This window comes from Myiozetetes cayanensis, unplaced genomic scaffold (genome assembly GCF_022539395.1).
Source record: "Myiozetetes cayanensis isolate MyiCay16 unplaced genomic scaffold, myiCay2020 scf20-37, whole genome shotgun sequence".
Classification (NCBI taxonomy): Eukaryota; Metazoa; Chordata; class Aves; order Passeriformes; family Tyrannidae; genus Myiozetetes; species Myiozetetes cayanensis.
Window position 1 is genome coordinate 2,112,083 of NW_026087412.1, and position 24,916 is coordinate 2,136,998.

At 50.7% G+C, this 24,916-nt stretch overlaps 1 protein-coding gene across 5 annotated transcripts in view; it reads left to right on the plus strand.

The window, feature by feature from the left end:
• CACNA1H (calcium voltage-gated channel subunit alpha1 H) overlaps nt 1-24,916 on the plus strand; it is a 110,108-nt gene that overhangs the window by 15,120 nt on the left and 70,072 nt on the right. For all 5 annotated transcript variants that reach the window (XM_050317252.1, XM_050317254.1, XM_050317255.1 and 2 more), the window contains exons 5-8: nt 1,906-2,221; nt 14,643-14,735; nt 16,568-17,357; nt 21,926-22,335. In XM_050317252.1, the coding sequence (XP_050173209.1) occupies nt 1,906-2,221; nt 14,643-14,735; nt 16,568-17,357; nt 21,926-22,335 (1,609 nt within the window). The remainder of the gene's footprint in view (nt 1-1,905; nt 2,222-14,642; nt 14,736-16,567; nt 17,358-21,925; nt 22,336-24,916) is intronic.

The window sequence follows — 24,916 nt, forward strand, 5'->3', positions numbered from 1 at the left end:
GATCTTGATGTGTCCCCTCCCTCTGTGTGACCAACTGGTGTCTGATCTTCCAGCAAACACTGTCCTGTGGAGCTCTTGGCCTGATCTTCAGCTCAGGTTTATGTGGCAGTGTCTCTGTGTGAGACCATTTGGTGGGAGGGGAAGGAAAGGCTTTCAGGCAGTCCTGGAGGAAAAACATCTTTGAAGTTGAAATCTCGGGCACAGAAACAGGGAGGATGATGTCACAGCTTTGTCTGGAGGTGTGGGGACACCTTGCAGTGGGAGAGGGATAGCTGGTGAATACAATCCAGCCAACAATGCCCAGTTCCTCCAGTGTGCTCCTCTTGCCTGTTCCTGAAGCTGGATGAACTTTCAACTCCCATCTCAAGTAATTCATCGATGGAAGAGAACCAAATTCCCCAGGAAAGTTGCTCAGGGCTAATTTCCCCTCAGCTCTGCCCTGCAGCAATTCTCTGCTTATCACTGAGTGACTCCTGCTTGACTCAAGGGTTTTGGGGAGCAGCTGTATGGAATAACACTGGTTTGGCACCAGTTAGAGCTGAATTTATTCAATAGATAGGTGCATTCAGAAGCAGATAAAAATAGAGCTGTCCTGTCCTGAAGAATTACCTGCTTATCTTCTCCCCACATCTTGCTTGGTCGGGTAATTTGTGTGTTGCCTTTCCCTTATCTCCCGATGATTATGGAGCATCTGAGATCCCTGCAGCTCTGAAAAGTGGATAAAGCAGTGGATAAAGTCAGCCCTAGGGCAATGCACCTTCCCATTTTGAGCAGTGCTTCAGCAGGGAGTGCTGCTGGCTCTCAGTAATGCTGAGCAAACAGCAGGGAAGGTCCTGGGCTCTGCCTGCTCGCTGATCTGGGGCAGCACTCGGGCAAAGGCACTTCCCTGCCATGCTGCAGTTACAGCACTTGCTTATCTGGGCTGTAACAGAGCCATAAACTTTATCCAAGCCAATTAAATCCGAGATGCAGGAGGCACACAGTTCCCATTAATGTGTTTTCCTTTTCTTATGGAAGTGCAGGAGGAATTCAGGGTGGCCTGGGGCTGGGTCTCTCCTTGTGGAAGTTCAGCTCCCTCATCACATACATGCTGAGGGGCAAATTTGTTGGAAAGCTGCTTTGCCATCAGCTGTTCTGAGCATCAGAAGAGTTACCTTAAAATCCTTACATACGAACCAAAACTTCCCTAGATTTTCGGGAAGCACTGCTGGGATTTTCTGTCTCTCGTTTCGTACTTTCAGCTGCCCTGTTTGCTTGGGGAAACTCAGGCTGATCTTTCAGTGGAGGATCACTGGTGCCTTACAGGATGGAAGAAGCTTTGTAGATGATTTTAGGGTATCTCACAGAATCCCAAGACATACTGGGCTGGAAGGGACCCACAGGGATCATCCAGTCCAACCCTCAGCCCTGCACAGAACCGTCCCCAAGAGTCACCCCCTGTGCCCCAGAGGATCATCCAAACCCTCCTGCAGCTCTGGCAGCCTTGGGGCTGTGCCCACTGCCCTGGGGAGCCTGTTCAGTGCCAACCACCCTCTGGGGGAAGAACCTTTCCCTGAGATCCACCCTGAGCCTGCCCTGACACAGCTCCAGCCATTCCCTGGGGGCTGTCCCTGGTCCCCCCAGAGCAGAGCTCAGTCCTGCCCCTCCTCTGCCCCTCCCAAGGGAGATGTCACCGCAGTGAGGTGTCCCCTCAGTCTCCTCCTTCTCCAGCTGAACACTCCAAGTGCCCTCAGAGTCCTCACACGGCTTTGTCTCATCTCGGACTTGCTGTCCCCAGTCTGGTGGGGCTGAGGGGCAAAGGAGAGAGAACCCACCCAAGCCAGGGACAGAAACCAGCACCTTTTGCTGCTGCTGAAACAAGGGATGGATCATTGCTTCTCATTTTTCTCTCTCTCCCCCCTCCAGGACCTACAACCTGACCTTCCTGCACCCCTACTACCGCACGGACGAGGCGGAGGAGAACCCCTTCATCTGCTCGTCGCACCGGGAGAACGGGATGCAGAAGTGCTCCAACATCCCAAACAGGAAGGAGTACAAGGTGGAGTGCACCTTGAGCATGGACTCCTACACCCCCAGTTTGTACCACCCCGACTCCAGCAGCAGGAATTCCTGCATAAACTGGAACCAGTATTACAACGTGTGCATGGCGGGGGACGTGAACCCGCACAACGGAGCTATCAATTTTGATAACATTGGATATGCCTGGATAGCTATTTTTCAGGTAGGATTCTCCCAGAGAACTTGGTTTGCTCTGTTTCTGTTGGGTCTGTCATCTTTTGCTTGGAGAGGTTTTGATGAAGGCGCCTGAGGAGAGAGGAATTTGTACCTGAGTGAAACTGGCGAGTAGAGACACGTGGAGAGAACGAATCAGGCAACGACTGCACAAATGGTGCGGTTTGGAGAGGATAACTTTTTCTTTTTTGTGCATTTTGAAAGAGGAGGAGAATAATTCTTGAGGCAGGACAAGGTAGGGCAAGTTCTAGCTCTGCAAACCAGCTAAATCCCAGGGATTTGGGGGAGTAGGGTCTTTGTTGCATCAGGAAACTGAGAGTGTTGTTGAAGTTCTTAAGCAGGATTTAATTTCCTTCTAAAATGCGTGAACCTGGTGACATGAGTTAGGCCTGATTCTAGACTTAGGGGATGATGCTACTGAGCATGGTGTGCTGGAAGGAGGAAAAGGCTGCTTTGGCCAGGACACCTGTGAGGAGATGCTGCTCACGTGGAATTTGAGCCTCTCTTGATCCACACCTTTCCAGCTCTTCACTGCAGACCAAAGTGCTCCTGGCTCAGACTGGGGGAGCCTTTACAGGTGGCAAAACACTGCAGCAACTGAAGTGTTCTCAAAGCATTTGTAGCTCTGGGAGATCATCCACACAGTCCAGAGCCTCTGGTCTCCTAGGGCTGCCCTATTTGAAACGATCCATCTATTATTTTCCATTTTTAATTGGCAGTTTCTGGTTTTAATACATTTCTCTGCTCTTGGCTAGATGCCCTGTTTTATTTAGCCCTCCTGAAGTGCAGGTGACATCTATTCCTAAAGGAGAAAAGAACTCTCCTTTTAGTTTTGTTAATGATGAATAATTACTCGTTCAGAGCTCCACATTTAATTTATGAATTTCCTTCCAGTTTCATATTACAGCATGAACTTTAATAGCTTCCAGTTTTCACCTGGGACTTGTAAAGCGGTGAGTGTTTGCTGTGAGCATCTTGTCTGCTCTCTGCTGTCACAGCAGCTCACCTTGAATCACACTGCTGGTGGTTCAGAGGCTTAGAACCAGATCCAGGAGGGCTCAGGCAGATCCCACCTCTCTGCGAGGCTGTTTGTGAAGATGTTTTTCCTGGAACTGGTGTGTCAGGAGAGGAGCTGCTGGCTGGTGGTGAGTGCTGGATAAAGGAAAGAGGGAAATCAAAGTAAATGGGACTCTGGCTGCTCTTGAATTCTGCTTTTCCTCCAGTTCTTTGCCAGAGCTGATGGCTGTGCCCAGGAGGTCCTGTCTGACTCCCACCATGGGCACCAATGTTCTTGCAGGGACAGGGCAGAGGACAATGGATTGTGCCAGGGCATTGAGGATGACCAGGAGCTTCCTTTTTACCTCCAGAGCCTTTTTTTTGCAGGCTGCAGGTTTTCATTTCACCTTGGGAGTTTATTTGCTCAGCCTGAAAGTGTTGAGCTTTAACTCGGGAAGAACAAACCAGCCCCGGGAGAGGTTTCAGCCGATTCCTTTGGGCAGAGCAGAGTGTCTGGCAAGGTTGGATATTGTATCCATAGATCATTTTGGCAGCTGCCAGGGGGTTTATGATTGGGTTTAGTGCTGCTTAGGCCATCCAAATGCTAGAGAGGATTTCCAGCCTAAAATTCTTGTGAAGTCTTTATTCCTTTTAGAACCAAGGGCTCATTTTCGGAAGCTGGGAGCGATACAAGTGCAGGTAAAAAGGCAGCTGTGGGGAGCAAGGTGCTTGCTTAACTGGGGGATGGAAAGAGTAAATCATGACAGCAGGAGGTGAGATGCTAAATCAAAACAATTGCTGTGAGCAGAGAACATTTAACAAATAAAGCTGTTGAGCTGTGCTCTCATTACATTTAATGGTTGAAGCTGGGGAGCACCAGGTCAGCAGCGAGATGAGGCCTCAAAGTAAGTAGTGCAGAAAGTACAACTGATGGGTTTAGTAGCTCGGGAGCTTCCCTGTGAATTGGTGTGGAGTTACTGGCAGAAAGCACTTGGATGAGACAGGCCCAATTGTCCTGATCCATTATTCTGCAGAATAATGAATCTGTGGTGCTTTGCAAGAGTTACAGCGTGGAGGGAGCCATCAGGTCTGGCAAACCTCCAGCGGGCATCGTGACAATCTGAGGATGCAGCTGGATGGAGCATCCCTCGTGATTTATCCCAAATGAGGTGGACATCTCGTTGGGTTGTTCAGCCTGGAAAAGTGATGGCTTCAGGGTGGCCTAATTGTGTTTTTCCAGTGTATGAAGGATCTACACAAAGATGGAGAGAGACTATTTACAAGGGCACGGAGTGACAGGACAAGGGGGGATGGCTTCAAACTGACAGAGGGCAGGGATAGATGGGAGATTGGGAAGGAATTACTCTCTGTGAGGGTGGGCAGGCCCTGGCACAGGATGCCCAGAGAAGCTGTGGCTGCCCCATCCCTGGAAGTGTCCAAGGCCAGGTTGGACAGGGCTTGGAGCAACCTGGGCTGGTGGGAGGTGTCCCTGCCCATGGCAGGGGGTGGAACAAGATGAGCTTTAATTCTGTGGTTCTAAGATCTAGTGTGGTTTAAGAGCTGGAAGATTCCAAGCACAGAGACTGCAGGTCATGCCCGGGGGTTTCCAAGGGCACAGGTTGATGTTGTTGAGATGACAAAGCAACCAAACCAAAAGCAGGTTTTTGACAGGGAAATCTGAAAGTCTCTACTCCAGAACACCCTGCAAATGGTGCTCTGAGCTTGCAGGAGGGCCAGGCTCTTTCAGCTGCCAGCACTGGGATTCCAGCAGCCAAGCTGAAAGCCATTTCCCTCCATGGAGGTGACCCTGAACTTGCAGGTGGCAGCAGGACACACTTGAACAGTGAAATGAGCTGTTGACCTTCCAAGTAGAAGAGTAAGCCAGAGGCACCAGACAGGAGGACAACCTGGAAGAAATCAAAATATCTGAAAGTGATAAAGGCAAGGGCTGCGTTGTCTGGGTGTTGGGAAGGACAATAATTCCTTATGTAATCCTGCAAATGATTCATGTCTTGGTTCCCCTCATTTGTTGTGTAATAAGCTAATTCGTGTATATATTTGTTACGAAGGCACGTTCAATGGCAAATTATGGGAACTAATTAGCTTATTACAGAATAAATGAAAGGAGATGGAACCTAAATTAACTGTGAGGTTTGGCATGATATTAAGATCCCTTTATTGCACATGAATTTCAGCCGCAGCAATATGAGCAGTAATTACAGGTACTGTTGTCACGCTCTGGATGATGAATTACCCACCTAACCAAGGTCCAATTTAATTGGAATTACTGACAGTCTCAATGGAGCCACCAAAGCCCTGCCACCTTCCCCACCAGCAGCCAGGCCTGAATGCAGAAATGTTGGCTTGGGGTTTGGGTTGGCTGAGTTTGGGAAGAGGAGGCGGTTTAAGCTACTTAGAAAACCACAGAACCATTGCTTGGATGGTTCTGTCTATGATTTGCAGAAAAGTAGGACCTGTACAAGCACTTTGCAATGCTTTTGGCAACACTATCTGGAGGAAGAACAACCATCAGCAAGGCAGAACCAAGGTGAGATGAAGGGAGCACGCTGTTCCTCTGGGTGTAGTTGGTGGGACTGAACCTCAAGAGCAAATGCGTCAGAAAAAATTACATGGACACTTCAGGAAATGTCTGTGTAATTCAGGAAATGTCCATCCAATACAAGAGAGATTTGTCTGGCAATTCAGAGGGGCTGTGGCCCTGCTGGTGCTGCTGAGTGACCTTTCCCGTGGCATCTTCTCCACGTGCCTTTCAGAAGCAATTGCATTTTCTAAAGGGCTTCCTTAATGAGGGACCCTCTTGGAATGAGTCCCTGGAAGCAACTCTCAGATCCAAGCTGCTGTTGTTCTGAGGAAAGTGTTGCCTCTCCGGGGTTTTGCTTAGGAAAGACGTCTCAGGGAACGAGTTAATCAAGTCATCCAAGGAACACATCTCCGGCCCCTCAGCGGAAAGCCTCGGTGAGGGGACTCTCCCAGGACACTCCCGCAGTGAGCAGCCCCCAATCCTGCTGTCAGGGAGAGGAAAAACCCTGGATCTGAGTGCAGGAGGGCTGAAGACAGCCCAGCAGGCGCACGATGTGATGCAAATGCCCCAAGGAAGGCAAAGCTGACTCGCCTTCCGAAGAAAGTCGCCTGGGAAAGAGCGGCGTTAAAGGAACTGAGGGAGCTCGGGGTGCTCTCAGGTGGAGAACTGCTCCTGGGCTCACCAGAGCTGTGAGGGTGGCACATCCACCGAGGGAGGGAGAACACCTTTGTGGTGGGAAAGCAGGGAATTGCTTCCACCCAGTTCCCCCTTCGTTCGTCCTCCAGCGGACACGTCCCTCCGGAGGCGGTGGCAGAGCGGGTGTGACAGCTGGTGGCAGTGACAGCGCGTGCTGCAGGCCACCTGCACGAAGAGCCCTCTTGTCTGCATGGGAAGGCAGCTCTTCTGTGCTCCAGCCTGTCAGGAAAGCCCCTGGGAGCTCGTGGAAGCTGTCTCAGCCCAGTCAAGGATCTGTTCGTTCTGACCCGGCGTTCTGTGCTGATGAGGAGCTCGTTTTGTCTCCGTGTTGCTGACTCTGCACCCCAGCCAGCTGGGCCAGCTGAGCAGGTACAGAGCTTGGGGGAGAGCTCAGCTTTGGAAAGACAAAGGCTCATTTGTCTCCTCTCACTGTCATGTGGTGCCCTGATCTGTTCCACAGCCATTGCCCACTGCGCGTTGTTTCGGCTGCTGTTCACGACTGAAATCCTTCCCTGAGGGTTTCTTTATCGCCTGGAAATCTTTCAGCTAAAACTCTAGGGGAAGGACACCTTCTGCTTGAGTTAAAGTAAAAATTGTGTGTTCTTCAGTGCACTTCTGCAGTGGCCAAACACAAGAATGAGCTCAGGGTGCCTCCTTGTCTGTGCTGTCACTCAGTCAAGAAAGGGTCTTGTCTGAGGAGATGGGAAGCACAGACCTCCAATCTGGGACCTACTGGCAGGGCAGAATTGGCAGGGTCATTCTTAGAATCACAAATGGTTTGGGTTGGAAGGGACCTTTAAAGCTCCTCACTTTCCAACCCAGCCTTGGACACTTCCAGGGATGGCTCAGCCACAGCCTCTCTGTCAATTTGAAGCCATCCCTCCTTATCCTGTTCCTCTTGGATCCTACTTACCTACTTCCTCCTGCCTGGGCTGTCACTCAGATGTTAATGAGGACCTTTTTGGGGGGGCCTGCTTCTCTTTCACCATTGCTGGGACCTCAGGACCCCTCAGCCAAGCTCTGTACAAAATCCCAGCTCAGGAAATGTTTCTCCAGCGTCTCTGGAGTATTGTACAAGGATCCTACTAATGCTCTTGCTTGCCTGGCTGCTGCAAGCTCTGTTCTCCCACTTCCAGTAGTCTTTAAGAATTTGGGGGAAGAGCCAAAAGACACTGGAGCAGAAGGAAAGGGTCTGAGGTTTCCAACTGCAGTTGTGTTTGTGTGGGCAATGTAGTTTTTAGCCCTGTTTTTAGAAGCACCTGTCACAGTGGGTGCCCATGTTTTCAGTGCTCACTGAGTACATCGTTTTTTGGCCAAAAGGACTTTTTTTTTTTTTTTTTTTTGTCAAATGGTTCATTCTTTAAATCAGAGATATGTGTCAACAATGCTTATCTGTGCTGGATTTGGCAAGAAAATAGTTCGAAGCTTTTCATTTCCACTGCTTCAGGATGGTGCTTTGTCACTCAGCTTGAATCTGGTTTGGATCACTGAAAATATTTCCCTCTAAATCATGGGGTTTGAGTTTTGTTGGTGTTGCCATTTTTTTTTTTTTAATTTGGTCAGCCAAATAAACATCACTTTCTGCATTTGAAGAGCTTTCATGATGAATAACCAACCTAAAAATATCCACCCTTTCAAAGCATCTCCGAGTGTGCTTCCGAGAGGATTTAGTTGCTTTTGGAAAATCTCCTTGATTTTGAAGGTTAGAAGGAATTGTCCCGTGTAGCACAAGTCAGAGAGGCCACCTGGATCCCAGGTGTACCTGTGGGAGGTATTGGAGGGACCCAGAGAACCTTCTGCAGTTCTGGAAGAGTTTCATCCTGCCTCAGTCATGGATTCTTGTGTTTAGGGTAGGAAGAGGGGTGTCTTCAGCAAGCCATGACCTAAACTGGAGTCCAGTGAGGTGATGAGGAAGCTGCTGGTGCTGAGATACATCAACAACTGACCCCAAGGGATGGCTGGAGCTGTGCCAGGGCAGGCTCAGGTTGGATCTCAGGGAAAGGTTCTTCCCCCAGAGGGTGGTTGGCACTGAACAGGCTCCCCAGGGCAGTGGGCACAGCCCCAAGGCTGCCAGAGCTCCAGCAGGGTTTGGACAACACTCTGAGGGTCAGGGCAGGAGTGTTGGGAGTGTTCAGCTTCTTCCCCCTGATGTCCCAGACTGGTGAGCTGGTGGATCCATCCAGGAGAACAAGATACACCCCCCCACACACTCTGGTTTGTGTGAATGAGCAAAGCTCGGACACTTGGACACCTGAAACGTGTTTTGTGTCGTAGTTCTGCACAGGGGGCTCCCTCTGTGCACCCTTTGCCCTAATAATCTCTAATATAATTTAAACAAGGTGGGAGCTGCACTCATCTATAAGCAAGGATCTCAGTCTGGCTTTGGTGCCCTTGTCCTCATTGCAAACTCTCCTCTTTCAGCTTTGCTCTGCTATAAAACTCTTGATTTATGGGGCTCTCTCCCATAATGGGCTCGTCATTGCTGAAGCTAAACAGTTAAATACGTTCCCTGTGCAGCAGATACTTTACACAAACAATGGAGACAGGGGCTAATTATGCCAGTAAATCAAACCTCATGAATATGGACTGAGGTGGGATTTGTCAGAAGCAGCAGTTGTCTGAAATCAGCTGTCTGAAATCGGAAGGTTTTGCTTCGGACGAGGATCCTGCATTATTTAGTGTGAAACAGCAACAACAACTCACCTTCATTTTGTAGCAAAACCTGGGTTTATGCTGGTTTTAAGCCCATAGCTACACTTTCAGGTGGTGCTGGGCCACCAACAACAGCATCTCACTTTATTACACACTTAATTGTGCACTTTGCTTTTCAAGATCCACTGAGAATTGGTAGCACTGACCAGGGATTGCATTTATGGGGAACAAATCTGAGAGGTCAGGGGTCCAAGACATGCAAAGATGCCCAGTTTCCTTTTTTTTGTTTTGTTTTGTTTTGCAGGGCTACTTTTTAGAGCAGATTCATGCTTTGCAGGACTCTCAGTTTATAGAGAAATGGCCACAGTGAGCAAGCCCTTAAAGTGAAAGGAAAAGCATCTGTTCAGAGGACATTACTCAGTGTAATAAAACCTGTTTTTCTGACCACTGAGGTTACTTAACAAGATGTTTCATGAGGAAATAATTAAAATTGTGAGGTTGACTTCAAAAATAGTGAATTGATGATCTGCCAAGCGCTCTGCCTGTGGAATACTCTGCTATTCACTGGGCAGTGCTTGGGAGCCAAATCAATGTGCCCGAGAGGGCAGAATGCAGAGATAAAGAGGCTTTCAGAAATGGATGCTTAAAGGCCTTGTAAAACTTACTGAGACCATCATAATAATTAATAGCTCTCACAATTTATAGCATTGGATCTTGTCTTGATAAAGTTTACAGAAATAACACATGAAAAGGCCCTGCAGCAGGGCCAGGGGAGTGAGGAGGTAAAGAGTGAATAAACCCAGAGCTGCCGTTTGGTCCAGGGCGATCGATTTTTGATGCAGATAATGCCCACCTTTCCCTAAAAGGACTCCATTTAGGCCAGGGCAAAAAGAGTGGCTGAGTGCAAATGATAGCTGTCCATCAAGATGAAGAACTTGAGATGGTTTGGCAGCACTTGGGAGTTTCTCCTGTGTTTCCAGATCACCTCCTGCTTCAGGTAGACACCGAGCGCGGGTGTCCCCACCACCATCAGTGCTTTCTAATGTTCAGTAATTCAAGTGTTTGACTTGGCCAATTTAAGCAGTTTGGGTGGGGTTTTTTCCCCTGCATAGTTCTTTTTTTCCTCTCCTTTTTTTTTTTTTTTTAAATGACAGTAAAGCAAAAGAATAACCTGCTCTCGAATCGGCTCTAGCCAAGAACTTGCAAAAATTTTGGCAGAGCTCAAGGACAGGGATTTTTATGATGAAAACTTCTTGACATAATAAAAGAAATTGTTCTGTGAAGTAACCCCAGAAAAAACAATGTAAACCTGCTGTCTCCCTGGGAGCAGTGAGGAGGTCTGAGTTAATTGCCAGCGCCTTTAATCTCCATCTCCCTCGTGATTTTCACTCTGGAGGTTCAGATTGACTCTGATTAGCTTGACTAGAAGACCTGATTCTGTCCCCAGTTACGCTGCTGTAAATCAGATGAGCATCTTTATTACAACTGATGAAATTGTTGTGGCATGAGCAAAGCAGGAGGGTCAGAATCACAGAAGACTTAAAAATAAGTCTGATTGTCCACTCTCATCCTGCTCCTGTTAGTGGGGTGATCAGGGAGTGCCTGACTGCTGTCCAAGCCAGAGATCAATGAAGTTAAAATTCTCTTTATCTTCACCTGGGTGAGTTTTTTATTAAATTCTTGCAGTGGTAGAGAGTTATTCTATGATTCTATGAGAGGATGAGACATAAGACTGGGGGCTTTAGTACTTGCCCTCATGGGTATTAATGGGAGAGAAATGATTTATCCCATCCCTGCCCACAGTGTGGGAGAGGTGAGGAACTGAACAAGCAGGGAAGGAGAATCAGCCTGAACATCATTCAGGGTCTCAGGTGGTTGGAGAACAGCTCAGTGCTCTGCCCATCCCAGGCCTTTGCAGGCAAAAATCCTTTCCCCAGGCTGAGGGGGCATCTGCAGTTTTGGGTACCACAATATAAGGAAGATCTGAAGCCATCAGGGAGAGTCCAAAGGAGGCCACGAGGATGGGGAAGGGCTTTGATTTGAAGGTGTGTGAGGACACTGAGGGCACTTGGGGTGTTCAGCTGGAGAGGAGGAGACTGAGGGGAGACCTCACTGCAGTGACAGCTTCCTCAGCAGGGGCAGAGGAGGGGCAGGACTGAGCTCTGCTCTGGGGGGAGCAGGGACAGCCCCCAGGGAATGGCTGGAGCTGTGTCAGGGCAGGCTCAGGGTGGATCTCAGGGAAAGGTTCTTCCCCCAGAGGGTGGTTGGCACTGAACAGGCTCCCCAGGGCAGTGGGCACAGCCCCAAGGCTGCCAGAGCTGCAGGAGGGTTTGGATGATCCTCTGGGGCACAGGGGGTGACTCTTGGGGACGGTTCTGTGCAGGGCTGAGAGTTGGACTGGATGGTCCTTGTGGATTCCTCCCAACTCAGCATGTCCTGGGATCTCCTCTCCTGCTGGGTCTGCAGCACAATCAGAGCCAGCAGCCCCCTCTGGCAGGACTGTGCCAATCATCTTAATTGAATCTTTCAGCTATTTCCCTGCAGCTGCCAATATTAGTGCCACGTACCTTGCACATCTTTTTCATCAGAGCTGAATTAGGAAACGTGTTCTTGCCATCTTATCTCCGTGGATAAATAATTGTATGTTGCATTTATTGGAGGCTTTGAACTGGTACATTTGGAGATGCTGTTTAATATGACTCTCTGCGAACAACCAGGGCTTGAACAGAATTTAATTACTGAGAATGGATTGCTGAGATTGGAAGGCACAAGAAAGGTGCTCCAGGTCTTTGGAAGACATCTCTAAAGGGCTTGGAGGGCCAAATGCTGGAGGTGCAGTCAAGTGGATTAATCAAACTGGAAAGTGAAGAGAGGAGGAAGTCATTTCTGCTTAGTGAAATAGGTGAGATTGCAGTCAGGGTGCCCCAAGGGAGGAACAGCAGGCAAAGCAAGGCTGGAAAAATACACCCCTGTTCTTGGGAGAGTGGTGAGAGCTGCAGGATTTCCCTCTGACATCATGAAATCCCAGAATGGTTTGGGTTGGAAGGGACCTTAAGGATCACCCAGTTCCAACCCCTGCCATGGGCAGGGACACCTTCCACCAGCCCAGGTTGCTCCAAGCCCCGTCCAACCTGGCCTTGGGCACTTCCAGGGATGGGACATCCACAAGTTCATCTGGTCTGAGAATTCAGTGTATGGGATCAAAGTGTGCAGTGCAACAGTGAACCTTGTGCAGATGCCTCTGTCTTAGCTCCAAAAATAGTTGGAGAGTTCAGTTTGTGGTGCATAAACCAGCTGTTGGCAGGTTCAGGTGCTCTGGTTCCCATTTACACCCAGGCCTTGCTGGGGACGTGCAGTGAAAACGTCCTCGTAAAAGTTGTTTGGAGCACTTTAAAGGGCAGCAAGGCAAGAGCCAGGCTGGAAAAATCCCAGACCCCGTTCCAGAGCAGACAGGTGGCTATGCCTGTGTGTTGTCCTGCATTTCTCCAGAGCTCCCTGATTAGCAGAAGCAGGCGGATGTCTGTGGTTCCCGCTCTCCTGCAGGACTGCTGCTACTCACTGATCCCAGCAGGTCCTTCCCCTCAGCACTGCTGCCTTTGTGCTGGGTGGTTGAGGCCAAGAACGAATCCCCAAAGATGTCAAACAGGAGAACAAAAGCCCAGAGGTCTGTTTATGCCTCCTGCATCCCCTTGCTTTACAAGTGAGTAGTAAATAATGCAAGTTCTAATTACGTCCTAAATATTCGCCGGGCAGGATGAGCGTTTTGAGCCCTCCGGAGGAGAAACCTGGCGTGCTGATTGATTCTTGTTCAAAGTGCTGTCTAGCATGCAAGAAAAATATCTCTATAAATGCTGGTTGGCCCTCAGTGTTGTCTCAGCAGCTGTTTCCCAGGTGGGGAGGTGGCAGCACCTGCAGAAGCCCGAGAGCAGCCCTCGGGAAGCTCCTCTTGGTACGGAGGGCTCTGTGTTTAATCGTTCTGATGTGTCAGATTTGGGGACTGCCAGCCAAATGCAGATCCGGTGGAGGGGGGTGTAGTTGATCCATTTGGGGTCTCTGGGCTCGTTTGTCATCCCTAAGTGTAAATGGATGGAGCACCTGCTGTGCCAGCTGTGCCTCCAAGCAGAGGGAAGGAAGGGAGGGCACAAAGGAAACAATTTCTTAGGTAATTGGCAGTGATTTGGTTCAGCCTTCTGTCACCTCCCGACTCCATCCCTGTGTTTTGCCTGTGAACCTGCAGTGGCTGGGAGAGGATCAGCTGCAGAACACAGCCCACACAGGCGAGGGACAGACCCAGAGAGAACTTTGCTCTCCATAAATGTTTCACCCGTGTTCAGGGACAGGCAGGAAGGGGCAGCTGAGCTTTGATTGCTTGTCGGTTCCACTCGGCTGAACACCCCGACTGCTGCCCTGATTGTTAAACCCAGGCAGCTTAACCCCTTCCCAGGCTCCACTGGAATCCACATACACACAAAAAAAAGGTCTCTCCTGCTGGAAACCATCTACCACAGGTTGATCTCTGGAGTTCATGGGGATTGAAAGGATTCTTTTGGGGTTTGTGAAACCCCTGTCGCTTCTGGGCTGGTTGGGACAGGACAAGGGGCAGTGGTTTTGAACTGCCAGAGGGCAGGGTTAGATTAGGACAGGGTTAGATTAGATGTTGGGAAGAAATTCTTTACTCAGGGGGGTGATGAGGCCCTGGCAGAGGTTGCCCTGTGGAAGTGCAGGCAGGAGCAGTTCTGGGGTTTGCCAAGGCCACCAAGGCTCACGTTGGTGTCGAGTCGCTGTGAGTCACTTCAGGCACCAGCTTTGATTCTGAGGGAAACTGTGCTGGAATTCCAGCTCCAGGATTAGCAGCGAGATTGCACCAGAAGTTTGGTGTGTTTTTTACCTAAATAAGAACTGTAAATTACGTGGTAGAACTCACTCTGCTCTGCACACAGCCTGTGTGGTGTTAATTAAATCCTCAGCTTCTTTTTTTTAGTGAAAGGAAGGCTGAGAAAACGAGTATTAAATCAATCCTACATTTAATTAAAGTAACTCTCTTCCATTCAGATGCTTTCCCACTATGATATTGGTGATGCAGTTGTACTCCTGAGCTAGTAGGAATCTCAAAGAAGTTGGTTTTGAGGAAACAAAATTGACTTAAAAACTGGGAATTTTATGGGTAGCATCACAAAACCAGGAGCCAAAGGTAAAACTCCAGATCTCTGCACACAGAGGCTTTTTTTTTATTAGAATCCCTCCTTGGAATGTCTTTGTGCTGCCTCAAAACCAGCGTTTCAGGTGGTTTATTTGAATGTTCCATCGTTTTAATTGTGCCAGATTCCTGTAGAAACCTCAGGCCAGTCCTTTGGTCCCACTTTGCTGCTCTCCTAAGCCAGCTGGGAACAGGAGTGCAGCAGGTCTGGGTGGATCCCAAGAGGTGCTGTGGAGTGATGAGTACGAGGCACCATCAGAAGGTTGACATTTAATAACTTTTTGGTTGACTTTTGTCCTTACACTTTCTTTCTCTGTCTTCCCATAGGTTATAACCCTGGAAGGATGGGTTGACATCATGTACTACGTGATGGATGCACATTCTTTTTACAATTTTATATATTTTATATTGCTTATAATAGTAAGTATGAACTGGGAGATGCTCCTATTCCTTTCCCTTGTGGGGTCAAGTTGTTCCCTGGCTTCTTCCCGGGGAAGAGCCAGGCAGGATTCAGAGGGGGAGACCTTCCTGCTGCCATCAGGTGTAATCATGCAGGTTGTGCTTCGTGCTGTGGGGGCAGATTATTGGCTGTGACAGCCCTGCTCGGTGTCCCATGTGCTGCCCAGTCACAGCTTGTCAGGCCATATGGACTCCCCTCCCTCTCGCCCTCCCAGCCTTGGGCTTGTCACCTTGATGTGTCTTGAGCTGCTGTGCCTTGGCCAAGCAACTGTTAATCAGAACAAAGAGCAGAGAGGCTGCAGCTTTTCTTCCTCTGGTCTCCTCAGTGTGCCAGAGGACACCTCCTCTCAGTGGAGGGCCCTTAAACTTTTGAACTTCACCTGAGCCCTTCAAATAACAATAATCCCAATAATAGCACTGCAGCTTTCTGAGGTCTCACAGTGCTGTCATTCCTAAAAAAAAAAAAAAAGTATTACCCACTGGAGGTGCTGGAGGGCATCTTCAGAAGCTGCCATTCCATGTTAATAAGGTTCTGTTTTTCCAGTGGGCACAACCTTCTCCAGGGGTCTACATCTGTGGGAAAGGGAAGCATTTAAGTCAAGAAGGAAGCAGAGGGAAAGGTACCATGTAGCTGTCAGGCAGGACATGGGATGGAGGAAATTAAAAGTGCTTTGGAGGCTGGGTATTCCTTATATATAACCTCATCCTCATCAGTGTGGGTTTGAAGGCCTTGGGAATGGAAGCCAGCTCTCAGCAGCAGTGGGAAAGGCATGGATCAGAGCACTGAGAGTGTCCCAGTCAGGGAGAGCATTTTGAACTCAGTGATTTTTGAGCTTTAGCAATGGGCTGTGAATAGTAGGGATTCACACTCCACTGCTCTGAGCCCTTCTCTGCACATGGATCCTTGCAGAAAAGCCAGGAGGTGACTAATCTCCAAGTCACTTGGAGCTGGGAAAGGCATCCTTGCTGCTTCCCTACCAGTATCCAGGCTGATATTCCAAACTGGAGATCAGCACCACAAACCATCTCCCAGCGGCTTCCCCTTGAGGATTCCCCAGACAATGGCCCAGATTAAATCCATGTGTGTCCTGCTGAGCCCAGCGCTGAGGTTTGGCCCTGCAGACAGTGGCACTTGCCTGACGTCAGCCCCCCTCACACCCAAGGGCACCGATTCCCTGCTGGGAATATTTGGCATTTCCCTGTGGCGGATTTATGAGCCCAAGTCCAGTTTGTGGGCTCAGCAGCTGAGGGAGGAATGTAGCCTTAGGTCACTTCACATTCTTGTCCTTGGGACTTAAAACTCAGTTGTCACCCAAGAACACATCCACTCAACCAGGCAAGAAATCAGGCCCCTCTAGGAGCACTGAACCTCCTGGAGGTGCATTTCCAAGGGTGGACTCTGCTGGGGTGTGATCAGAGGGAGTGAAGAAAAGGCCCTGTTCCCGTAGAGCAGAAATTGGACTTCAGACCTGCAGGTTGGCCAAATGTTCTGTGGTGGTGACTGACTGCCTCGTGTTCCACCCGGCGTTAGTAGCAAATGCCATCCGTGCTGAGGGGAGGAGGGCGGTGAGGGCCGTTGTTAACAGCTCGCTTTGCCACTGCCAAAATAATTTAGCATGGCTTAGGAGCAAATTTAGCGGCCTGGGCCACATGTGGACATGACATTTGGTGAGCAGACCCTGGGATTTGGCACGTTTGGAAGCCAGGCTAAGAACCGCAGTACATGTCCAGACAACTCATGGTGAGTGGGAGCGTGAAATCCCTGCTGATCCCTCTCCCCGTGTTCCCTCCAGGTCGGTTCCTTCTTCATGATCAACTTGTGCCTGGTTGTGATAGCCACACAGTTCTCTGAGACCAAGCAGCGGGAGAACCAGCTGATGCAGGAGCAGCGGGCCCGCTACCTCTCCAACGACAGCACAATCGCCAGCTTCTCGGAGCCGGGGAGCTGCTACGAGGAGCTGCTCAAGTACATCTGCCACATCTTCAGGAAGGTGAAGCGCAGGACCGTCCGCCTGTACCACAACTGGCAGAGCAAGCGCCGGAAAAAGGTGAACCCCAACGGCAGCGCCAACGGGCAGAGCCACCGCGGCCGCAGGCGCATCACCTCCATCCACCACCTCATCCACCACCACCACCACCACCACCACCACCACTACCACATCAGCAACGGCAGCCCGCGGGGCCCGCGCCCCAGCCCCGAGATCTGCGACCTGGAGCTCAGGGTGGTGAAGCCCGGGGCCCAGCTGATGCTCCCCGCCCCGGCCCCCCGCCCGCAGAGCCCGGCCCCCCGCCCCGACGCCGAGGCCGTGCACAGCATTTACCACGCCGACTGCCACGTGGAGGGGCCCCCCGTGAGCTGCAAGTCTTCCAACGCCCCCGCGGGCGTCAAAGTGGCCGCCGGGCTCTCCAGCCGCGGCAACACCAACTACCCCACCATCCTGCCCTCGCCCACGGGCAGAGCCGGCTCCGCGCCCGCTCCCAAAGGGAAGAAGAACGGGAATTCACCCGTGGCCGTGGTTAACAGCCCGGTGAATTTGGGTGTGGATCCTTACGGGAAGCTGCAGCAACTGGTAGGAGAACATGGTAAGGATAATCAAACTGATTCTTTTTTTTTTTTTTCTTGTTTTTTTGCTTGAGGAAAACTGGGCAAAGGGCGAATTGCTCGAGAGCTGGAGGTGTTAATGGTGGCCTTGTGGCTGCTGAAGGCAGAAGAAGGGCAGGTGAAGGCTGGGAGCTCTGTTCCCTCTATCCCTGTATTTGCAGTCACTGGGAAGGGCACCCTTGCAAGATACAGGGTGGTCCAGGCAGTGAGTTCAGGCTGTTGTTGGAGGCCTCTTTCCTGCAGTTACAAAACATGGGTTTGAGCCCCTCTCATGTGCCTTGTGATATCCTGGAGGTTCTCCCTCTGTTCCCACCCAAGAACAGACCTGTGCACCCCCTGGAATTACATCTCCAGTGAGTGATGGACCTGCCAGCTCCATCCCTGAGGCAGAGAAGCCCCAGGGGCTGGGAGGCACCTTGAAAGGGATGAGCAGGTGAAAAGTGGTGGAGAAGCAAAAGATGCAGGAAGTGTAAGAAGTTTAAAATGGGGAGGCACTGAAAAAACTCAAACCAGACACTTCTAGACACTTCTAGTTCTGCTTTGATGGGCTCTTGAGCCTCTGAATTTCTCCTTGGCAAGGAGGAGCAGAGGGTTTGGAGGGAGGCCCGTGGGCACTGCAGGGTCTTGCTCTGTGCTGGTCCTCAGAGGATGTGAGGAGGGCAGGAGCAGTGGAGTTACACACCTCAGGCACTCCCCATGTGCAGAAGAAATGTAGGACTGGGTGTTCCTGCAGATTTGGAGCTCCATTCAGTCTGAGGAGCATTCTGGGGCACTCCTTTGTACCTCAGTCCCATCCCTATCTGTACACTCTGCAGCAACACCAGAATAGTCAGCGAGGTTTTATCTCCCTTCACATATAAATCACCCACTGGAGCGGTGATTACACGCAACACTTGGGTTTCTATTTTGCAAAACGTTTTTTCCAGCCCTCGTGGCTGGAGCTGAAGACTGAGAAATAGTCTTGAGCCCTCAAACAGTGAAAAGTCAAAAAGATCCAGCTTCTATTTTTTAATCTTTTCAAGCCGAAGTCGTCATCTGTTTTTTTTTTTTCGATGCCTGTGTTTTCCAAAACTGTTTATCTGCGTGTGCATGGACACAAATATTTACCCTGGTGATGTGTGTGCTGAAAAAATACCGAGCCTCACTTGGGAGGGGTGGGTCACAGGAAAGGTTACTTGCCAGAGAGGTTGGGTGGCTTGTCTTTGTGAATTTTTTTTTTTTTTCCCAGTGACCACACAAAAGGGTAAAGTGGATTGTTGATAGAAACTGCCTTGGGCAGCCGCTTCTGAACACTTGGGAGCTCGGCAGAGAGGGGGGCAAGGTTAGTTTGCAGCGTCCTTCTGTTGTTCAGCAAGGACTCTGTGTGAATCACTGGTTCATCTCTAGCCATGCAAATGAGTGAAGGTTGCTGGAAGAATGTGTATTTTACCTTGAGATAAAAGCCCAGGCTGTGCAGAAGTCTGGAAGCAGGAAGGAGAGGAGGAGCGGGAGAGCTGGCGAAGTCGGAGGTTTGGATCTTGGTGCTTGCAAGGGGAGCTGCCCCTGGGGTCTTCAGGAGAAGAAAGCCCCCAGATCTCAGTCCCAACTGTGATATCCCAGAGCCAGTGCAGGGATTTTGGGAGATTTTCACGTAGCCTGCGGTGGTTCTTTGAAAGCTGGAGATTAGATTGAGTTGTTATTAATAATGCAATTACAGTGTCCTCTTTTCACAGGGGGATTTCAGCCCAGAGGATGCCAAAATGCTTTAAACAAATCTCCTGGAATTGTTTTGTCTCCTTTCAGAAGTGTGGTCACAGCTGGGGGAAGGGGTGGATGCTGCTGTTCTTGGCTGCTGCTTATCCATCCCCTGAGGAGCACAGGGAAGGGATGGGAGGCAGCCAGGTCCAGCTGGAGACCCTGTCCTGCCACGTGGCAGGGCCCAGCTCTTCCCCTCCATGGCTTTGGCTCTTTCCAGGCCCTCCTTCCCACTTGTGTCACATCACATGGCAGTGCCCAGCTCTTCCCCTCCATGGTTCTGCCTCTTTCCAGGCCCTCCTTCCCAACCCAACAGGGCTGAGCCGGATTCACTTCTGCACCACAACCATCTTCAGAGATCAGGGGTGATGGGATATGACTTTGAGGCTTCAGGATGATCTTTGGTGCCAAACAAACCAGCTCCTGAGGGTGTAGCTCTGCCAGACACAGCTCCCAGCTTGTGTTTCTCCACCCCTAAACTCAGCAAAGGAGCCATGTGAGGTCCTACCCTGTTCTCAGTGGGGAAGGAGAGGTGGGCTCAGGAGCTCTCCCAGCCCTCCTGCTCTCAGCCTTTTTGGGCAAACAGAGAGCTGTTCCACTTAATTCCCTCTCTCCTCTCACAAGTCAACAGGCAGAGCCTGTTCACTGCAAGACTGGTGCAAGGGGAGCACAGAAGTGATAATTGAGAGCATTAAGGAGGCATTAGCAGCCAGGGCACTCACAGCCCCAGCTGGAAACAAGGTTGGTGTCTGCTGGGAAAGATGCAATTGTGGGAGAGAGTATTCTCTTCCCTCCTTTTGTTGTGGATGTGAAGAGCAGAAAGTACAGGCTGTTCCTCGGTGTTCTCGTGCCCTGCAATGCTGGGAGGTTATTTTAGCAGGCAGCCAAGGAGGCTCTGGTATTTTGAAGACATCTGTGGCGCCAGTGTGTTTCATATAATTTTTAACACTTTGATAGCATTAAAAGCTGTCTGGAAAGCCCCTTCCCTCTGTTATCCATCCCCTGTGCCTGTGCTGAGCCTGTCCATGTTGGGCCAGCCCTGAACAGGAGCTGGTGTGCAGTGCTTTTGCAGGCTGAGCAAGGGGGAAACGTTCCTGCTCCTCCTGGTGTCTTTGACGTGTTACCAGCAGGCCAGTCCTGGCTTTCAAGGCTGTTTTGAAGGTCACTGATGTCTCTGTGACGTTCAGGCGAGTAAAATGTATTTTGACTCTTGTCACAACCCAGTTTTCAAGCGATGGGGTTGCTTTGGCTTTGTTTGGTGTGCTCAGCCAGGGGTGGCTGAAATCAGCATTCCTGCTGGGTGAGCTCCAAGCTCCGGGGCCCAGAGCCAGGAGCATCCACTGCTTTTATCTTGGACTCTCCAAAACTGATCCAAGTGGTCCCCATCCAGTCTCCAGACAGGAGCACTGTGGATGTGGCACTTAGGGAGATGGTTTAGTGGTGAACATAGTGCTGGGTTAATGGTTGGACTCGGTGATCTTGGAGCTCTTTTCAAACCTCAGTGATCCTGTGACAGAGGAAAACTGCCTGAATTTATTACTTATTTCCCTGAATCTCAAGGAAAACTTTCATTGGTGCTTAAATGGCTTTTTGTAGGGAGGATCCCATGCTTCCAGTACTGTGTTCATGTTGGGTTTTTTTTCCCCCTGGTTCCAAAACATAAGGAAACTAAGAATTTGGTTCCTAAATAAGAGGAAACTAAGAATTTGTTGTATGTTAAATATGAGGAAATAGAATCTGGCTCCCATTCCCCCCAAATCATCCTTGTTACACTCGTCCCTGTCCTCTCCATTCCCTGGCTCCACGAGGGCAGTCAGGATTTCTCCTCACACTGCAGAACAACGTGTTTGATTTTTATAACACCCTGAACACTCAGTCCTGGACCTCCAGCAAGGAATTCACCTGAGCTTTATTAAAGGCTGAAGGAGGGATGAAGGAGACTGAGGGGATTACGTGACCCGTGGTCTAGAGCCACCTTTGATCTGTTCCTCCCTCTCCCTCCTCGTTAGGAGCTAAATGGAAGCACTGGCTAAATTGGGTGTAACAGCTTGGTAAGCTCTCAGATGTCACTGATGATGTGAGCCTGGGCAGAGGTAATCAGGAATAATTGAAAGGGGAGAGGTGGGTCCATCAGCCTTTCCTCAGCCCAGGGCACTGAATGGGGTGCCATGTTCTGCAGGGGGAGAGGGTGAGTGTCAGGGCTGGGGGAAAGGAAACCACAGGGGGAAATGAGGCAAAACCAGAGCTGCTTGGTAAGATGGCTGGCTGGAAGGCTCTTTTAGGGTTGAAGAATAATTCCTGTGAGGAGCAGCTGGGTGGGCTCAGCCTGGAGAAAAGGAGGCTCAGGGAGAGGGTTTTAATCTCTCCAGCTCCCTGGCAGGAGGGGTAGCCAGGGTTGGGTTGGGCTCTGCTCCCAGGGAAGAAGGGACAGGAGGAGAGGAAACAGCCTTGAGTTGTGCCAGGTGAGGTTCAGGCTGGATAGTAGGGAAAATTTCTTCACTAAAAGAGTGGCTAACCATTGGAATGGGCTGCCTGGGGCAGTGGTGGAGTCACCATCCCTGGGAGCGTTCACAAAACACCTCCAAGAGCCACCATGAGTCAGCCCCGTGAAGCAGACGTGGCACTTCACAGGATGCTTTAAACGGGCTGGTGTTGTTCAGTCAAAGGTTGGACTCAGTGACCTTGGAGGTCTTTTCCAGCCTCAATGATTCCGTGATTGCACTGATCTGAGGAGGTGGCAGGAGCTGCCCTGCCCAGGGCAGACCGGAGCGGGCTGTCACGGTGTGGTGCCTCACGGCGCGCGTGTCCCTTGCAGGTCTGCGGCGCACGCCCAGCCGGCTGTCGGGGCTGAGCACGACCCCCCTGCCCAGCCCCCCTGGCCCCACCCTGACCTGTGAGCTCCAGGACTGCCCCTTCTGTGCCAGCCTCCTGGACGACCCCGAGTTCGCCCTCAGCGACTCCGAGAGCTGCGACTCCGACAGCAATGGCGTCTACGAATTCACGCAGGACCTGCGGCACGGGGACCACCGGGACCAGCTCCAGCAGCAGAGGGGCAGGAGGAGGAGGAAGAAGAAAAAACCCAAGGAGAGGAACAAGGTGGTGCAGCTGTGGAAGGCTTTTGGCAGCAAACTGAAGAGGATCGTGGAGAGCAAGTACTTCAACCGGGGCATCATGATCGCCATCCTCATCAACACCCTGAGCATGGGCATCGAGTACCACGAGCAGGTGAGTGCGGCCCTGGGTGGGCAGCTCTGAGGGTCGGGGGTTTCACGGCGTGGGGGGACCTTCAGAGCTGTATCAGAAGAGGAATAAGTGATTTTCATGCCGTTTGGAAACACCTTGATCCTGTGTGTGCGCGGTGAGCAGAGGCATCCTCGGTGTGTGGAACACTCGGAAGGGGGGCTGGCAGAGTGAGGGGTGGGGAGTTCAGCTCTGAGGTGTGCAGAGCATAAATATGTGTGTTGGCCATGCTTGCTTACAGCCTGGCTGCTTGTTGGCTCTGAATTATTCATACAAACATGAATTTTTCTGGTGGAAATACCCCACTGGACCGATGGTGGTGGTGCACAGTGGACCTTGTAGTGCAGGCAACCCACACAGAAACTTTGATCCTGGACCTTTAAATAAAGATTTGAACTATCAGGCAGTGCTGAAACAGCAAAGAACAACAACAACAAAAAGTTAGTTTCTCCCTGAGGGCTCCAAAACCTTTAATTTGATCTCGTAGGGTGCAAGTAGGTCTTTCTTTAAAGCGGTTGCAGAGAAATTGTGCTGCTCTTCCCAGTGTTAGTCTGAACATGGTGATGGCAGAGAGTGGTGCTGGCAGCGAGGACAGCTTGTCCTTGTTGGCTGGTGGAGGCTGGAGGGGCTGTGCAGTGGCAGAAGGGAGGTGAGTCATCTGAGCATCTCCAGTTGGTCGCTCTGGGAAAGTTGTGTTCTTCTGGGCTTTTCTTTCTTGGAAAAAAAAATGGTTCTTTTCAGCTGTTTTCTCTGGAATTTCTTGAGCTGCCTCTGTATCTCAGGTGCAGGAAATGCATCCCAGTGAGGCCAGGACATCCTTGGACTGACCTTCTGGGAGGTGGATAGTCAGAGACTCGTCCAGTGCTCCCCCAGAATCTTCACTGCAGGATCAGGAACAAGTCAAAGTTATTTATAAAGTTGTTTCTCCTCCTTCCATGGTCTCTCTGTTCAGGAGTGAGGAGGAAAGGCAGACCAAGCAGCATAATACATCCAAAGGGAGGACAAGAGGCTCTACATTATCTTTCCCATCATTCTCCAGGATGAAGTCCTGCTCAGGACCATGACAAATGGGTCCCTAGAGTGCTGCTACTTGATTTTCTCTCTACTCCTGTGCTTTAAAACCCCCATATTTTGAGCTGAGACATATTTTCTTTCAGAAAAGCAAGTGCTCAGCTAAAACCCCCCAAACCTCAGGTGTGCAACAATAAATTGGCTCAGGGTTCCAGCAGAGAGTGTCCAAACCCAACAGGGATAGAGCTGTCGCTGTCAGCTTCCCGTCTGCTTAGTTGTTCCACAACAAGTTTCAAAATTGGGAAATACACCTTGTCAATGGCTCCTGAATAGACCATTCATTCCTCTTGGCAGCTGCATTTCTGCACGGATACCCTTCTGTCAGGTGGATACAGCTCTGTCAGTCCTTGGATATGGCTGTGATGGGAGCTGGGGGAAAACCTTAGGCAGGCAGCAGGGAGAAAACCCAGGGATCACATGGATTCTGTCCACAATCGCTTGGGTGAGGGTAAATTGTGATAATGGCATCCTTGCTGCTCGCACGGGAAAGCTGCAGCCGGCAGGTTTGCGTTGGGTTTTACCTCGTAAAAGATTTGCTTTAAACCGTCTCAAAGCCAATGGCAATAAAGGCTCTGAAGCTTTTGGCTCCTGCCCAGGGTGGGCCCAATAAAAAGGGAGGAATTCTGAAGTGAAACCTGTAAAAGTTCCCCCACGTGCCTGCCCGCAAAGCGTCCCTGGGACACCGCGGGATGAGGAGCGCTGGAGCTGCCGGAGCCTGGCGTGGTGACACCTCACCCAAACCCCCCCTATCAACGGTGTCCCAGAGCATCAGGCACTGTCCAAAAGCAATAGGGAACGGCTCTGGGCTCCCAGACTGTTTGGCAGGAAAATCCAGGGCTCCTGTGGCAAAGTGAGGTGATTTTGGAACCCTGCAGCCCTCCCCTTGTGTGAGAATTGGCTGCCAGGCTCAGGCCGGGGGCTGCTTTGTGTGGAAGTGTCCCAGCCCCACAGCGTGGTGTGGGGATGGAGGGGAGGGGAGAGCAGCTCTGTTTGGGTAAGCCATGATCATTGCCAGGAAAAACAGTTTGATCACAGCTTTCTGGTTCCCCAGTGGCAGGGGCTGCCCAGTCCCTCTGCTCGGAGCAGGTCCTGCAAGGCGAGGTGTGAGCCTTCCCCAGGCTGTAAGCAGGTGTGGGTGTTGCCATATCTCCTTCTCCATCCTCCCAGGGGTGAACCTGGAGGTCATTCCCCCAGGCAGAAGGATTTAGGAGCGCTCTGTGGCTGTCCTCTGTCTCCCTTGCTCCTGCCAAGCTGTTCAGTGTTACCCTGAGAGCAGCGTTCAGGGGCTCATTGGGGAGCTGGTGCTCTGTGCCTGCTGACAACACCATGGGAAGGGATCTCCTGAGCTCTGAATTCCTGCAAAACAGAATCATGGAATCCTGGAATGGTTTGGGTTGGAAGGGACCTTAAAGCTCATCCAGTTCCACCCCCTGCCATGGGCAGGGACACCTTCCACTAGCCCAGGTTGCTCCAAGCCCCATCCAACTTGGCCTTG